The sequence below is a fragment of the Muntiacus reevesi genome, chromosome 2, assembly GCF_963930625.1.
Source record: "Muntiacus reevesi chromosome 2, mMunRee1.1, whole genome shotgun sequence".
NCBI lineage: Eukaryota > Metazoa > Chordata > Mammalia > Artiodactyla > Cervidae > Muntiacus > Muntiacus reevesi.
This window is the reverse complement of record NC_089250.1, coordinates 182,342,922-182,358,516: the sequence shown is the minus strand read 5'-3', so window position 1 is coordinate 182,358,516 and position 15,595 is coordinate 182,342,922. Positions and strand designations below refer to the sequence as shown.

The following is a 15,595-nucleotide window of genomic DNA, read 5'->3' as shown; positions in this document are numbered from 1 at the left end:
ATAAGAAAGATGGATTTTTTTTTAAGAAAACAAAGTGAAAGAACATACCCAGTGTGTTTTGACTCCTGTGCCTTCCTTCATGAGCCCCTACTGGCAGTTGCATTTTCAGTTGATGCTTACTAGTAAGAATGGCCTTGCAGGATCACTACCACCATCTGTTGGCTGATCGAATGTGCTTCTGCTTAAGTGTAGTGATGTTTTTGTTAATAAAAAGTTTCAAGACTTAAAAAAAAAAAAACTCTTCTGCATCAGATGCTTTGGCATTCAGAGAAATACGGATGTTCTTGCCTTCAGAGAGTTTGACACCAAGCAAAATAAGCTTATCCCTGCTCTAATTCGGTGAGATATATATTAAGACAAAGTTAATACAAGAAATGCCACAAACTGACTTGTAACAAGTTTTAAATTAGCGACATGGAAAATAAGTGCTCTAATTCATAGTAGGGAGAGATTACTGTATACTGGGAGGGAGGCCTGGTGACAGAAAGGGCCTCACACTGGGTCCTGAAGCAGTTTAGGGGGAAAGAAATGGCAGGTATAGGAAACATTGTGAGCACTGGTGGATGTATGTGTCAGATTCAGACTGTCTGTGCTTCCCATTCTGTGATCCCAAACCACCAAACAGATTAATATGTTGTAGCCTGACACTGAGGTTTGTGCTTTTTCCTTTAGGGTGTAGGGAGAGCATGAGGACAGAGTGTGTTTTTATCTGGTTCAGGCAGGCTTATTGCACTGTTGGTTTATTCTTAAAATCATTGTAGAAAGTTCAGTTCAGTTCAGTTGCTCAGTCGTGTCCAACTCTTTGCGACTCTTTGCATGTCCAACTGCAGCTCCCTGTCCATCTCCAGTTCCCAGAGCCTACTCAAACTCATGCCCATCGAGTCGGTGATGCCATCCACCATCTAATCCTCTGTTGTCCCCTTCTCCTTCTGCCTTTGATCTTTCCCAGCATCAGGGTCCTTTCAAATGAGTCAGCTCTTCGCATCAGGTGGCCAAAGTGTTGGAGTTTCAGCTTTAGCATCAGTCCTTCCAGTGAACATTCAGGATTGATTTCCTTTACGATTCACTGGTTGGATCTCCTTGCAGTCCAAGGGACTCTCAAGAGTCTTCTCCAACACCACAGTTCAAAAGCATCAATTCTTCAGCATTCAGTTTTTTTTATAGTCCAACTCTCACATCCATACATGACTACTGGAAAAACCTGAAGAAAGTTCAGTTAACCTGAAATCAGACCTGCTTTTGATAGTACTATTGATTAATATAATCTTGGAATATAATGAAAAGTCTTAAAATCCTAGTTGAAAATACAGGTTGCTTTTTTTTTTCCCCTTTTCTCAACTCTGAGGATTTATATTATTCCAGTCATAAACAATATTATTAAATACTCAAAAATACTCTGAATATTAGGTGGGAAAAAAACCAAAAGGAATAGAAAAAATAAGACATGGGAAATATAATCTTGGGACAAGGAAGTCCTTTTCAAGCAAAAAGACTAATTTCCTTAATATATAAAGAGTTCTTGCAAATCAATAAGAAAAAATTAGTAGAAAATGATCAGAGGGTATCAACAGTCCATTAATGAAACAGGAAATAGAAAATATTTTAAAATATGAGTAAATGTTCAGTCTTACTCATAAGAGAAATGTACTAGGAGAGAAATAGAAAAACTACAGTAAAATTTTTACCTGACTAATAATAAGCAAAGATCCAAAAGTTTCATAACAACACCATCTTGGCAGTAGCATTTTGAAATATTTTTTATTTTGAAATATTTTGTACTTTACAAAGACATTATAGAAAGAGTACTCAGTCTTCCCCTAGTTTCCCCTAATATTAGTATCTTTCATGGCCATGGTGTAATTACTGGAAACTGAAATAACATGGACACAGTACTTCTCAGCCGTATGCCAGTCTCACTGGACTTTAGCTGGTTTCCCATCCACGTCCTTTGCTGGCCGAGGACCCTCCATCCTGCATTCTTGTGTCTCTTCGGTCTGTGTTGTTCCTTCAGGATCTCGACACTTTTGAAGATACTGGCCAGTTACTTTAGAGAGTTTCCCTCTGTTGGGGTTTGTCTGGTGTTTTCTTGATTAGCTTGAGGTGTGGTTTTGGTGAGACCACGACAGAAGACAGACTGCCCTCTCACGCCACCAAGTGTTGCAGTATGTGGATACATCTCATTCCTGATGATGATGACTGTGGTTGCTCAATTAAAGGTTATCTGCTACTTACTGCACCATAAAGTACCGTTTCTGTCTTCAAAACCGGGGCAGGGCGGGGACTCTGAGATTCTGCAGATCTTCTTTTTGCGGTGAACGCCCCTCAGCCATCTGTACCTGTCGCTTGCCTGGTGGTGGTTGTCTGCTTCCATGGTTCCTCTTACTTTTACTGCTGTCAGGAAGAGGGCTTCTCCTCCGTTTATTGACTGTTTCTGCAAGTGCAGGCTTGTGTCTGGTTTGTTCGCCTGCTGACAGTCCACCACTGTCACTGTTGAGTTGCCCAGGTTGTCCTGGATTTCAGCACTGGGAGCCTGTGCCCTCCTGGCGTGTCCCGTCACCAGCTCTGGCACCCCGGGCATTCCAGGCTCATCCAGTGTGTTCTCCAGTGGCCTCAGTTCCTTCTGTGGGAGGAAGGCGTTCACACACTGGAGATCCAAGTGCCGCTGGGGGGAGGTGATCACCCACCTGTTTGCCCAGGATGCCAGCATTTCCTGGGAGGCAGGTCCAAGGTGGTTGCTCTCCTCAGGGCCAGGAGTGCTCACTGCTGCAGGGTGTCGCTGCCTCTGGGCCTGTCCCTGGACAAAGTCAGGAGGTGCACATGTGTGTGGTCACACACTTGTACGCACCTTGACATTTATTTCTGCGCTACACTGGTGCCTCCACTTGCAGCGTAACAGGTTCACCCTGGCCTCCCAGCCCGTGACTTGTGCTCAGGTGCGTGGTCTGCTGCTGCTGCAGTGATTGTATGCTGTCCTTTCTGAGTCTAGCTTTACAGTATACGCTTAACCCTGGAAGAGCCCAGTTTGAACTGCGAGGGTCCCCTTATTTGTGGTTTTTTTCCCATTAAATGGGTACTGCAGTACTGCACAGTCTGCAGCCGGGTGGAATCCACAGTGTGGATGTGGTTGTGTTGGAGGGCCAACTGGAGAGCCATACTTGGGTTTTCAACTTCACGGGGTGGGGGGTTCCTGTGCCCTTAACCCCCACCCCCCATGTGACTTAGGTGGGTTCTCTCAGGGCAGCTGTGTTGTTCATCATACAGTTATGCACGTTTGTTACTGTTTGCATTTCGTTTTATATTCACACACTCTGGTTGCTCTTAACTATTTTCTCTTTGGGTTTGTGAAACACGACCGTGGTTCTGAGAGTCAGGAGGGAAAAGGATGCTCAGAAATGTCATTTCACCTCAGCTCTGCTCCCTCATCCCCACCCTTCTTTTCTCCATTCTGTTCCCACACATCTGTTACGGGTCAAATCGCAAGTCCCCCAAAGACGCTGAAATTCTGACCCCAGGACCTGTGAACACGATCCTATTTGAAAATGGGGTCTTTGCAGAAGATCCAGTTAAAGATCGTTAGGGTGGGCCCTGATCCAATCTGATGTGTCCTTATAAAAGGGGGAATTCCAACCCAGGGGCAGACACGAGCAGAGGAGGATACCGCCGTCTCCAAGCTGAGGTGCCCTGAGGCCCCCAAGGCTGGGGAGGGGGTGGAGTGGGTTCCCCCCTGCAGCCCTGCCAGCACTTGGGCTTTATTCCTCCAGCCTCCGGAACTGGGAGGTGGTAGACTTCTGTTGTTTCCGTGGCCTCGTCAGGGTGCTCTGCCACAGCAGCCCCAGGAGGCAAACACCCCGGGTACCCAGTTTCTTATGGTTTAAATCGTGTGCCCCCAGAGACGTGAGCACGCCCTCATCTGTGAGCATGACCTTATTTGGAAAGAGGGTCTTTGTCGATGTAATAAGATGAGGTCATATTGGGTTAGAGTGAGCCCCAAACCCAGTATAACCAGTGACTCAGGAGAGAAATTTGGACACAGAGGAGACCCCCAGGGAAAGAGAGGCTGTGTGAGGACAGAGGCAGAGATGGGGGTGAGGCAGCCACGAGCCCGGGGCTGCTGGCAGCACCAGAAGCCAGTGGAGGGTGTGGACAGACTGTCCCTCGGGGCCGGGAGGACTCGGCCCTGCCGGCACCTTGGTTTTGCACTTCTGGCCTCCAGAACCAGGAGAGATTAATCTGTGGTTGTAAGCCACCCTGTCCCTTGTTATGACAGCCTTAGGAAATGAATACACAATCTTATTAGTTTCTGGTTAATCCTTCCTGTTGCTTTTGCACAAACGAGTGGGAACGTGGATATTTCCTTGTATCTCCTTTCTTCCATGAAGGGTAAACATGCAATAGATAACTCTTGATCACCTGGAACATTATTTTCAACAGCACAAGACAGGAAACAGTTTAAACATCCATCAGTTGAACACTAGTTAAATACTCATTATTACACTGGATTATTATTTGTTCATTAAAAAGAGTAAACGGCTTTATGTGTACTAAAACAGAGCAGTCGCTAAGATGTGTTCTTTTTTTAAAACGTTATTTACTTGTTTATTTTTGGCTGTGCTGGGTCTTTGTTCCTGCACGGGCTTTTTCTCTAGTTGTGGAGCGTGGAGGCTGCTCTCTAGTTGTGATGTGCGGGCTTCTCATTTCAGAGCACGGGCTCTGGGTGCGTGGACTTCAGTACTTGTGGCATGTGGCTCAGTAGTTGTGACTCCTGGGCTCTGGAGCACAGGCTGAGTGCTTGTACACGTGCTTAGTTGCCCCTTGGTATGTGGGCAAGGGATCAAACCTGTGTCTCCTGCATTACCAGATGGATTCTTTACCACTGAGCCACCAGGGACGCCCTAAGATGTGTTCTTGATAAAAATATTTATGCACAGAAGACTGGAAATAAAAGGTGCCTGTCATAACCCAACAGCCCCCTCCCCAGTCTGGGAGCAGGTTTAAAACAGGTAGTTTCTGGGGCTCTGAAAAGGAGAGGCGCCCTTATCCGCTAAATTGTTCAGTTTGTGTGATTTCTGGTTTTCTTTGGGGGTAAAGATGGCTTATAACTGGGTGTGAGGGAATGTGACCTGTTCTTTCCTGACAGGACAAAGAGGCAGGTGATGAGAAAAGGACTGTAAGCAGGAGGGTGGGAGGGGAAGCGGGGCAGGGCTGCAGTCAGGGATCCCTCCCCAGGGTGGGCGGCTGCAGGCCTGCAGGCCGGGAGGAAGGAGTGGGCCCTGGAGGTCCAGGCTGCTGCTTGGTGGAGGGCCTGGAAGGCCAGCCTGAGGCCCTTGGAGTTGGTGGGGTTGTGTTCAGCAGTGAGTCCCCTGAAATCAGAAGTATTGAGATGGAGTTGGTGTCAGAAGATTAAGTAGTTGAGTTTAAGAGACGGGCCAGATTGCATGGAACAGTGTGCAGGCAGGAGGCCCTCTGGAAGGCCAAGGACCCCAGGTGTGCCGGGGCGAGGGCAGTGGGAGAGCTGGGGAGCGGTTGTTCGATGTAAGAATCTCTAAAATACTTTTCAGTGTTTTCGGGCTTACGTGGAAGTGTCAGGAACACTGCCAGTCTGTGCTTCCGGGGCTGCCTCCCGTCTTCCTCCGGGGACCGCCCCATCACTCCCAATCCCAGTGGTCCAAGCGCTCGTACATGGAGGGCGGTGCTCCGTGGAGAACTGAGTCCAGACTGCATCCTGAGGCTGAGCCAGGTCTCACATCCCACTGATTGCAGCCTGAAGTCCCCTCACGTTAAAGCAGAGGGTCCCCAGCTTTTGTGGGGATCCAGGAGCACTGTCCCTGGGAGGGGAAGCAGTGTGGGGTCACACAGTCTGCTGGCGTCGTACGCCTCCTGCGTCAGCACCATCTGGGACCACGGGGACCACAGCAGCCCTGCCTTGGCTAGTGCATACTTGAATGATGTAACCAAATGCCACTTAATTCCAGAAGAAATACCCGTTTTTTAGGGGGAACAGGTTAGCTCTATGGATGAAGTGAACAATGCAGCTAGGCCAGGGATTAAATATTCAGACTATCTGGAAACTGAATGTTTTCTAAGTTAGGGTGGTTTTAAAGGTATTCCTCATTTAACCTTTAGCAAAGGCTAAAGTGTGTTATCTATAAATCCAAAAATAAGCTTAAAGAGAAGGGAGATATTTACACCTTATAGGAATGTGGAAGCTGATAACGTTGATTTTGAAAGCCACGAGTTACTTCTAAATCATTCCTTCCTGACCGCCACATGTGCGTAGTGTGTAACAGGCAGCTGCAACTTGTTGTGGCCTGGACTTTGACACGGCGTGTCCTGTGTTGCGGAGTCTTGAGAGTGCCGGGCAGCGAGCCCCCTCTGCACAGCACTGGCCCATGGCCAGTGTCTTCATGGTGCTGGTGAGGACTGGCTGCATCCTGCCCTTTGGGTGGTGGGGCCGTGTGTCTTTCTTTGGCGTCCGGCAGCCTCGCCGGGCCGGGGCTGCAGTGTCGTGTGGGTGAGTTTTCTTTCTCTCTGCGCAGTGGTTCCTTGGTCCACTGTGCTGAACAGGAAGTTACCAAAAAGGAGCTGGAGAGACACTGAATCCCGTTCCTAGTTATGAGGCAGAGGAGATCATGCCCTGGTTTGCAGACTTTAAATACACTAATTTAAAAGACTCTTGTGGACAGGAGAGGAAAGGACTCAATGAAGGGTCTCTGGAAGACAACGGGACAGTTTTGGAACATGCACATCTAAAAATTTGGCTCCCTCTTAGGGAGTATTCTTTCTCCTTTTTCCATGTTAATTAGTAAGGAAGACTGGCCTGTCGTTATTTCTGGCTCTGGGAGGGGCTGTGAGCATGGAGGGACATGCAAGTTTGGTGGGTTTGTGCACCAAATTGGGGGCGCATGTGGGAAGTAGGGTCGGTCAGAAGGTACCTGCCCGTTTCTGCCGTTCTGCCCCGAGTCCTCTGCCTTCTTGGTATTTGTCACATGTGAGGCGGTGTTAGCAAAACTACCCACCAACTACTGGCTAGATGCGCAGTGCTTGTCACTTCGGATTTCTCCAGGGTGACACTGGTCTCTGGAGCCTGCTTTTAGGAAGCCCACATCAGCACCGGCCAGGCCAGGTGTGAACAAATCAGGGTATTCTGTTCTGTCCTGTCCTCTTAACTCACATTCTTCCTCATGTTTGTCTTTTCAGGAAAACCAGTTCTGTGTTCCTGGAGGCCCCCAGCTCAGTCCTGGGGTCCCAGGCAAAGCCTGGCCTCGAGCTTCCACGTGGGACGGCAGTTCAGCTCGCAGGCTGCTGAGGACCAGGCGGAGGCTGGGCCCCTGCGCTCGATCATCAGCAGCTCGGAGACTGTGCAGGGTGAGGTGTGGTGCGGGGTGAGGCGTGCGGCCAGGGGCCTGGAGTCCGCTGCCCCCTCGAGGGGGGTTATTGAGGCAGAAGCAGTGCTTGAGGGAGCCACGCACTCACTTCAGACGGAGGAAGGGCTTGGTTGGAGGGAGGGGTCCCCAAAACAATGCCTCCTGCGTTTCCGGCTTCCCCAGCGCTTCTGACTTCCATCCTGGCGCGTCTGGCGCCCTCTGGTGGTCACCGGGAGTTGGCGCAGGCGCCTGCACATCTGCTAATGATCACCAAGCGAACGGAAGCTCAGCACGGCCCTGCGTTCCTGGGATGTGTGGAGGGCAGGCTCCAGAGCCGGTCCTGCAGCGGGTCCATTTCTGGCTTTCAGATGAGACAGCAACAGAGTACTTAATGCTTGGGTTAAGAGGAGTGAGGTTTTCTCCTTTGCCTTCTTAATGATTAATCTGGAAACCACCTCATTCAAGAATAGAATCTGGGGTCTGGTTGTGGAGGCAGGTCTACGGCTTCTGCGAGCCACGGGACCTGAGTCCTGCAGGCCCCGACAAGGAGGGTGGGTGCGGGCTTGTCCGCGCTTCTTGGGGAGTGGGGACCCCTGATCTGCTCTTCTGCCTGAGCCCCAGGTGCTTGACTTTGTTTTTGTTTTTTTGTTCTTTTTTTGTTTACTGTTTTGAGAAATGTTTAAAGATTTTTTTACCTTACCTTAAAGATATTTTTGAATGTTGCAAAGCATGTTCTTCTGTGAAAAAGGACGTTAAACTTTCCTGGTTGCATCTGTGGTTCGTTACTAGGTTCTGCTACCAAACACGAGTTCCAGGCTGAGACAAAGAAGCTCCTAGACATTGTTGCCCGTTCCTTGTACTCAGAAAAAGAGGTTCGTGCCTACTAATCACTCCCAGCGCTGGCTGGTTCTGTTGGCAAGACTGTTTCTGTGCTGTCCTGGGAAAATGCCATCTAGTGGGTTAGCAGTGAGAAGGCATTAAATTTGGACAGGTACTGATCTTGGCTACCAATGAGAGTATTCTTACCAAAATCCATTGGGGTTTATGGACAGATATATCCAGGTGGTTCTTTGAGCCACACTGAACCTGGGAAGTAATGCATTTTGCTGTTAATTTAAAAGTCTCAGGTGTTGGTGTGGGGCTCTGCTGAGGTCCATTTCTGGGGTGTTGCTCATGGACTCTGGACCCCGGGTTCACCTCCCCCATCACCTGGCCTCACTAGCCACTATCTGTGGGGCTGAAGGAAGAAGACCCCTCTGTGTGGAGCAGAGCGGCAAGGAGCGCCCGGGGCCTTTGTGAGGAGACGAAGCTGCTCTGGGCTGACAGGTGGTGGTGAACCATCATTCCATGCTCGTTGTTGCTAAAATGCAGAGAATTTGAGAGGGGTAAAGCACAGCTTTCCAAAATGAAAGGACCTTCCAGGAAGTATTTCCAGGTCTCATCCTGCTAAACTCCATCCCCAGGTGGCCCCGTGACACCCAGCTTCTTCTCTTTCGGGGCCAGGTCAGCCCTCCCATGTGCTGCATCTGACTGTAAGTGGAGGTTTATCAGAGGAGAAGGGCTGTGCATACCTGGGTCAGTCGTGGGGCCTGTGGCCCCCTTTTCTCCTGAACATGGGAGATCTGGTTTGTGGCAACCCACTAGATTAAGTGAAGCTGGTGAACCCTTCACAGAGAAGAGAAAATATGTTTTGAGGATATTTTGACATCTCTTGGCAAGAGCTGAGAAAGAAGTTGTCTCACGGGGCCCTTGAAGTTGGAAGTAACAGACTCCTAGCTCCAGGCTGATGCTGAGGAAGGAGCAGTAGAGTCAGAGGTGACAGAAAACTGGACCAGGGGAACATGATCCACCTCCAGTCATCCTGCGGGCGACTCTGGGGAAACTGGCTTTGAGGACGACGGGAAGTCTTTATCTGGTTAAACGCTTCCTCCCCCACCCCAGCCGGTAACACTGCTGCAGAGGCTGCTGACAGATGGGTCCTGCAGCACGCCGTCTCATCTCCATTTCCGTAGGTGTTCATTCGCGAGCTCATCTCCAACGCAAGCGATGCCTTGGAAAAGCTGCGTCATAAGCTGGTGTCTGAAGGCCAAGCGCTGCCAGACATGGAGATTCACCTGCAGACTGACGCTGACAGAGGCACCATCACAATCCAGGTACCTCCCCCGATGGGCCGGGAGATGGCCTGCCTGTCCGTCACGTCTCTAGGCTCCCAGTGACCTGCTGACCACCTTTAACTGAATATAGTTTCCTGTGCTGTATACATTAGGCCCTTGATGTTTACCTCCTACATGTTCCAGTTTGCATCTGCTCACCCCAAACTCCCAGTCCTTCCCTTCTACACCTGCCCTGTCCCGTGGCAGCTGCAAGTGTGTTCCCTATGTCTGTGATTCTGTCACTATTTCATAGATAGATTTGTGTCTTACTTTAGAGTCACATCTGAGTGATATTCTATGATAACTGTCTTTCTCCAGTCTCTCGGTCCATCCACGTTGCTACAGATGGCACTGTTTCATTCTTACTCACAGCTGAATAATACTCCATTGTGTGCATGTGTGTGTGACACGCACACCATGTCTTTTCCTTCATCTGTCAATGGACGTTTACGTTGTTTGATGTCTTGACTATTGTGAACAGTGCTGCTGTGAACATGGGGGTGCGTGTGTCTTCTTGAATTGGAGCTTTATCTGGATATATGCCCAGGAGTGGGATTGCTAGATCATGTGGCAACTCTATTTTTAGTTTTTTCAGGAACCTTCATATTGTTTTTCATAGTGGCTGCACCAATTTACATTCCTATCAACAGTGTAGGAGGGTTCCCTCTTTGAAGAGGAGCCCCGTCACTCAAAGATAAGCACTGTTAACATTTCAGTGTATGTCTGACTGGGTTTGCCTACATACCCAGACAGGGTAAAGAAGGTTTCTGACTGCGCTGTGTGGCTTGTGGGATCTCACTCCCCCAGAAAGGGATTGAACCCGGGCTCTCAGCGTTGGGAGCATGGGGTCCTAACCACTGGACCACCAGGGAATTCCCTAAACAGATTTTTAAACCACAGAGTATTTTTTATGTAAGGTGACCCTTGAACAACACTTGGGTTGGTGGGGCAGGCCCTCCTCACTAAGATCCACACAGAACTTACAGCCTGTCCTCTGGATACCTGGTTCCTCCACATTTGTGGGTCTCCCTCTGTGGTTCCTCTGTACCCACGGTTCTGCATCCACAGACTCAACCAGCTGCTGTTGTTCAAGGGTCAGCTGTGCTCTTCACATTTTTGACCCAGCTTTTACTGCATGTTATTGTATATTCTCTGGTACTGTATTTTAATCACAGTCAGCTGTTTGGATTGACAGTCTTGCTGTAGACACAGCAATACTTCTGGTGGCTATTACAGTTTAAGGTTAGAAAGTGAGAAAGGCCGAAGTGGGGTTCATCAGGTGGTGGGCCTGAGGGCCGTCATGTCGCCAAGGTAGCTGCTCTGGGCCCTGCTGCCATGTCTATGTGGGGCGTCTGTCCCGGTGGGTCTCTTCCCAGCAGGCCTGGCTCCGCTGCTCAGAACTGCTGCTGCTCTGTGATCTTCCGTCGGCTCCTCTGCTCTCTGCCTGTGTGCCTTTCTTGCCGGTTGCTGCTGTTGTTTTAAGAAGCTTTATTGAAGTATGTTTACGTATTATCAGGTCCCCCAAGTTCACGTGTTCAGGGAGTTTGGACTAACACACACAGTCGTGGGCCCACCATATCACTGGGGTCATCACCCAGCATTCCCCACCCTTCCTAGCCCTCATCAGCCACTGACCTGCTTTCTGTTGCTATGGTTTTCTATTTTCTACTATTTCACATGAACATAGTTACACAGGAGGTGGTCTCTTGAGTTTGACTTTTCACTTGTCACGGTGGATTTGAGAGTCCTCCACGTGGTCAGATGGATCAGTAGTTTGTTCCTTTCTGTTCCTGAGAAGTGTTCTGCTGTATGAAGGCATCACAGTTTCACCAGTCTCTTCACCAGCTTCTCCAGCGAGCGCTGGAGATGATAGGGATTGAGCTGCCATGAATATTTCAGTCTTTGTGTGGACACATGTTTTCATTTCTTTTGGGTAAATACCTTGGAATAGGATTCCTTGGTTGTAAGGAAAGTGTCTGTTTAACTTTAGAAGAAACTGCCAAGCATTGCCAAAAGCAGGTGTCCCATTCTGCGTTCCTCCTGACAGCACGTCCTTGACACACTCGTCATTGTTGGTCTTAATTTCAGCCATTTTAGTGAGTGAGCAGGGTTTCTCATTGTAGTTTTAGTTTTCATTTCCCTAATGGTTAAAGGTGTTTGCCATTTATGTATCTTCTTTGTGAAATGCCTTTCAGATTTTTGCTCATTTTTAATCGTTGTTTGTCATTTTATTGCATTTTAAGTTCTTTGTATAGTCTAGATTCGAGTCCTATATCAGATACACTTTGCGAATATTTTCCCCTAGTCTGTGACTTGCCTTTTTATTTTCTTAGGTAGTGGCTTTTGAAAGGCATAAGTTTTTAATGAAATGCAGTTTATCACTTTTATGTTTCATGCTTTTAGTGACCTATTGAAGAGGTCTCTGCCTATTCCAGAGAGAGAAAAGATTTCCTCCTGTCTTTTCTTCTAGAAGTTTCACAGCCTTGGCTCTTACACTTAGCCCTCTGATCACGTGGTGTCTGCGTAAGGGAGACGGGCTGGGCGCTGCTTCGCCTGTGGCTGCTGCTTGTTTCGGCACCATTTGTTCTTCCTGGCCGCAGTGGTTTGTCTTGGAACCTTTGTCACAGATCGTGTGACGCTGTGAAGCTCTGTCTGGACTCTGTTTTGTCCCTGTATCTAAGTGTCTGTCCTCTGGTGAGGTTTTCCCCAGTAAGGCCTGGCTGGTGGAATCCACCTTTCCTGATAACCTGCTGTGATGTCACGGGCCATGAGCGGGTCCGACTGCTGTGCTTGTACCTGGCTGTTGGCGCACGCGCCCTGGTGTTCAGCCTGTCTGTCTCCTAGGACACCGGCGTCGGGATGAGCCGGGAGGAGCTGGTGTCCAATCTGGGAACCATCGCCAGGTCTGGGTCAAAGGTGAGGCCCCCACCTTCCCTTGGGTGCTACTGCTGCTCCCCTCAGATCGAGCATCCTAAGGGCAGCTCTGACCAGGGCTGGTCTCAGATGTACTGGTCGCCAGCTTCAGAGGACTGTCCTCCAACGCGTTTGTGCCAGGAGCTCCCTGTGTCATCATGGGGCCCTCAGAGGTAGTTTGTTATTTGCTAGATGGACCAGCTGGAGTGGGTACTTTGCCCACAGCTAGAGACTGGCTGACCGCAGGTTCAAAGCCAGTCCATCTCTGTCCGACATGCCCTTCTGACCGGCCTCACCCCGCAGGCCTTTCTGGACGCACTGCAGAGCCAGGCGGAGGCTGGTGGCAAGATCATCGGCCAGTTCGGCGTGGGCTTCTACTCGGCCTTCATGGTGGCCGACAGGGTTGAGGTCTATTCTTGCTCAGTGGACCCAGGCAGCCCCGGGTACCGGTGGCTCTCGGATGGGTGAGTGAGTGAGCGGGCCCCACATCACCCACAGAGTGTCACCCAGGCCCTGGGCCACCAAGGCCTGGTCTGGAAGCACCAGCAGCTTCTTGGGCTTTCATGGGAGGCCTAAGCCCTGCGCTCAGGGTCTTAACTCCTTTTGCTGTTGGGTCCCACTCTGCTCCAGGGTGGGTGCCTCTTCTGAGGGTGTGTCCTTGATTCCTCGGGGGTGTCAGGGTCTGGCCCCTGGCCACCCCACCTCCTGCTGGCCCACCATGTGCTGGGCTTGCCTCACGAGTGGATGTCCTGGAGCATCTCAACTTTTCACGGAGGCTGGCACCTGCCATGGCTGAGGTCAAGTGTGTGTCTCCTGAACACCCAGACTTAATTTCTGAACCTGCATTCCCGCCCTGCTAGGGCACAGCCCGTGTCCCTCATCAGAACAGAGATTTCTGTTTTGTTCCATAAACATGGGGCCAGGTCAGCTGGGATGAGAGATGACAAGGTGCCCCCTCCACTCCAGCCCCGACGGGCCTCTGCTCTCCAGAGGCAGCTCCCGGCCGGGGCTCCAGAACGTGGAGGTCTCACAGGAGGGGGTCTCCCAGGGTCTGGTGCTCACCAGCCACCACAGGGAACATGAGGCCCAGAGGCTGTGCTCATGAGCAGGGGCCCCGCACCCCAACCCCAGCACCACTGTCCCCGGGGGAGGGTTTGCAGCTGGGTTAGGAAGCGGCAAGGCTCTGACTCACTTTCTGTTCGAGTCCTGGGGCTGCACGGGCCTTGTCAGCTCTGATGGATGGACTCACCTCCCCTCTCCCTGTTAGCTCTGGGGTGTTTGAAGTTGCCGAAGCCTCAGGAGTTAGAACCGGGACAAAAATCATCATCCACCTCAAGGCCGACAGCAGAGAGTTCGCCAGCGAGGCCCGGGTTCGAGGTGAGCGTGAGCCTGGGCCTCTGGGGCAAGCTTTGTGGGGGCTCAGGGTCTCATCTTCGTCCCACTGCTGTGTGATGTCACTGGCCACCTGCCCGGCCTGAGTCCAGGCTTCGGACAACCAGAGCGGGTGCAGTGCCAGGTACTCCCTGCTGTCTGGGTCTCACTGTTCCTACTGAATGTGCCCAGCACCTTCCAGGGGTCGCGTTACCCATGAAACCCTGATTAGGCTGCCAAGAAGGTATGCATGTCTCAGGGTGGCCTGGGCCCCCAGACCCAGTTCTGGAGCAAGTTCTACTCCCCGTGGGGGCAGGGCAAGGACGAGGCCTCCCAGAGCTTTCGTGTCTAGAAGCTTCCAGTATTCATTGTTGTTTCTCTGTCTTCCAGATGTGGTGACAAAGTACAGCAATTTTGTCAGCTTCCCTTTGTACCTGAACGGAAGGCGCATGAACACCCTGCAGGTGAGGCCTGCTGCCTGCGGGCTCGGCGGCCACGGAGCTGAGCTGCTGCCTGTCGGGCCAGTCAGGCAGATGGGCCTGGGGGTGGCTGTCCGAGCCCCAGGGTGGGGTGTTGGGGCGGGCAGGGTGGTGAGACCTGTGGGTACACCAGGGAGTCACCTTCACGGGCCACACCCCGCACTCCTGGCTGTGTTCAGTCACTCTGCCCTCAGCACCGTCAGTTCTGGAACAGGTCACCCCGGCCCCCCCAGAAAGAGACCCCCACCGTCAGCAGCCCCTTCCCTGTGCCCCCAGTAACCACAGTCTGCTTCGTGGTTGCTTATTCTGGACATTTCCTAGAAATGGAATCAGACATCATGTGGCCTTGTGCGTCTGGCTTCTTACCATGTTTTCAGGGCTCGAGCCGGTAGGAGCGCCTTGACGCTGTGTCGCTTTCCGGCTCGATTGCCTTCCCTGAGCCTCTCACCTCCTGGCAGTTGGTGTTGGTCATGTGCGGCCTTGTCCAGGTTTTGCCTCCTCGCTCTTCCTGACACTGCTGGGGACGGGGCACTGGTTTCAGACCCGTCTATGCGTGTGTCCGTGTGTCTGTCCAGCACTGGGCACTGCAAGCTCCACCCACACATTGTTGGGAAGTTGTGTCTGAAACAACGTGCCTGTTCCTCCGTTTCCAGGCGATCTGGATGATGGACCCCAAGGACGTGGGCGAGGGGCAGCACGAGGAGTTCTACCGCTACATTGCGCAGGCCCATGACAGGCCGCGCTACACCCTGCACTACAGGACGGACGCGCCGCTCAGCATCCGCAGCATCTTCTATGTGCCGGACGCGGTGCGCGCCCCACCCGCCCCAGCCCAGCGTTCGGGTGGAAGTCAGCCTTCCTGACTTTGAGTGCCTGGAGCCCGTTTCTCTCTGAGCGTGCACATGCGTCCCCGGGACCTGTCAGGAAAGCACAGCCCTGGGCCCCACCTTAAGCAGGTCCCCGCAAGGCTGTGTGCAGACTGCAGTCCTGGTCGGGAGCAGGCTCGGCAGACGGCGACCCTCTGGCCTTGGCAGCCCCACGCCAGCGCGTGCTCCGCTGCCGAGTGCAGTGCGAGGGCCCGTGGGTCACACTGAGACAGGCGCGTGGGGCTGGGTTCCAGAAGCTGCAGGCACGGGAACTTGAATTTCTCTTATTTTCCACATGTCATAAAGTGCTCTTTTTTGCCTTTTCCTACCATTTAAAAATGGAAGAACTGTTCTAAGCTGCTTGAACGGTTGATTCGGCCTGTGGGCTCTAATTTGCCAACCCTGGGCCCCAGCAGGTGTGGCTCTGTTCAGAGGGTTCCATCGTGTTT

The 15,595-nt window shown here is 51.3% G+C and overlaps 1 protein-coding gene across 1 annotated transcript in view; it reads left to right on the top strand.

Annotated features, from left to right (window-relative positions):
- TRAP1 (TNF receptor associated protein 1) overlaps positions 1–15,595 on the top strand; it is a 50,625-nt gene that overhangs the window by 21,342 nt on the left and 13,688 nt on the right. Inside the window, exons 2-9 of the mRNA XM_065924205.1 lie at positions 7,198–7,365; positions 8,154–8,236; positions 9,377–9,517; positions 12,362–12,433; positions 12,734–12,894; positions 13,698–13,807; positions 14,192–14,265; positions 14,934–15,089. Of these exons, the coding sequence (XP_065780277.1) occupies positions 7,198–7,365; positions 8,154–8,236; positions 9,377–9,517; positions 12,362–12,433; positions 12,734–12,894; positions 13,698–13,807; positions 14,192–14,265; positions 14,934–15,089 (965 nt within the window). The remainder of the gene's footprint in view (positions 1–7,197; positions 7,366–8,153; positions 8,237–9,376; positions 9,518–12,361; positions 12,434–12,733; positions 12,895–13,697; positions 13,808–14,191; positions 14,266–14,933; positions 15,090–15,595) is intronic.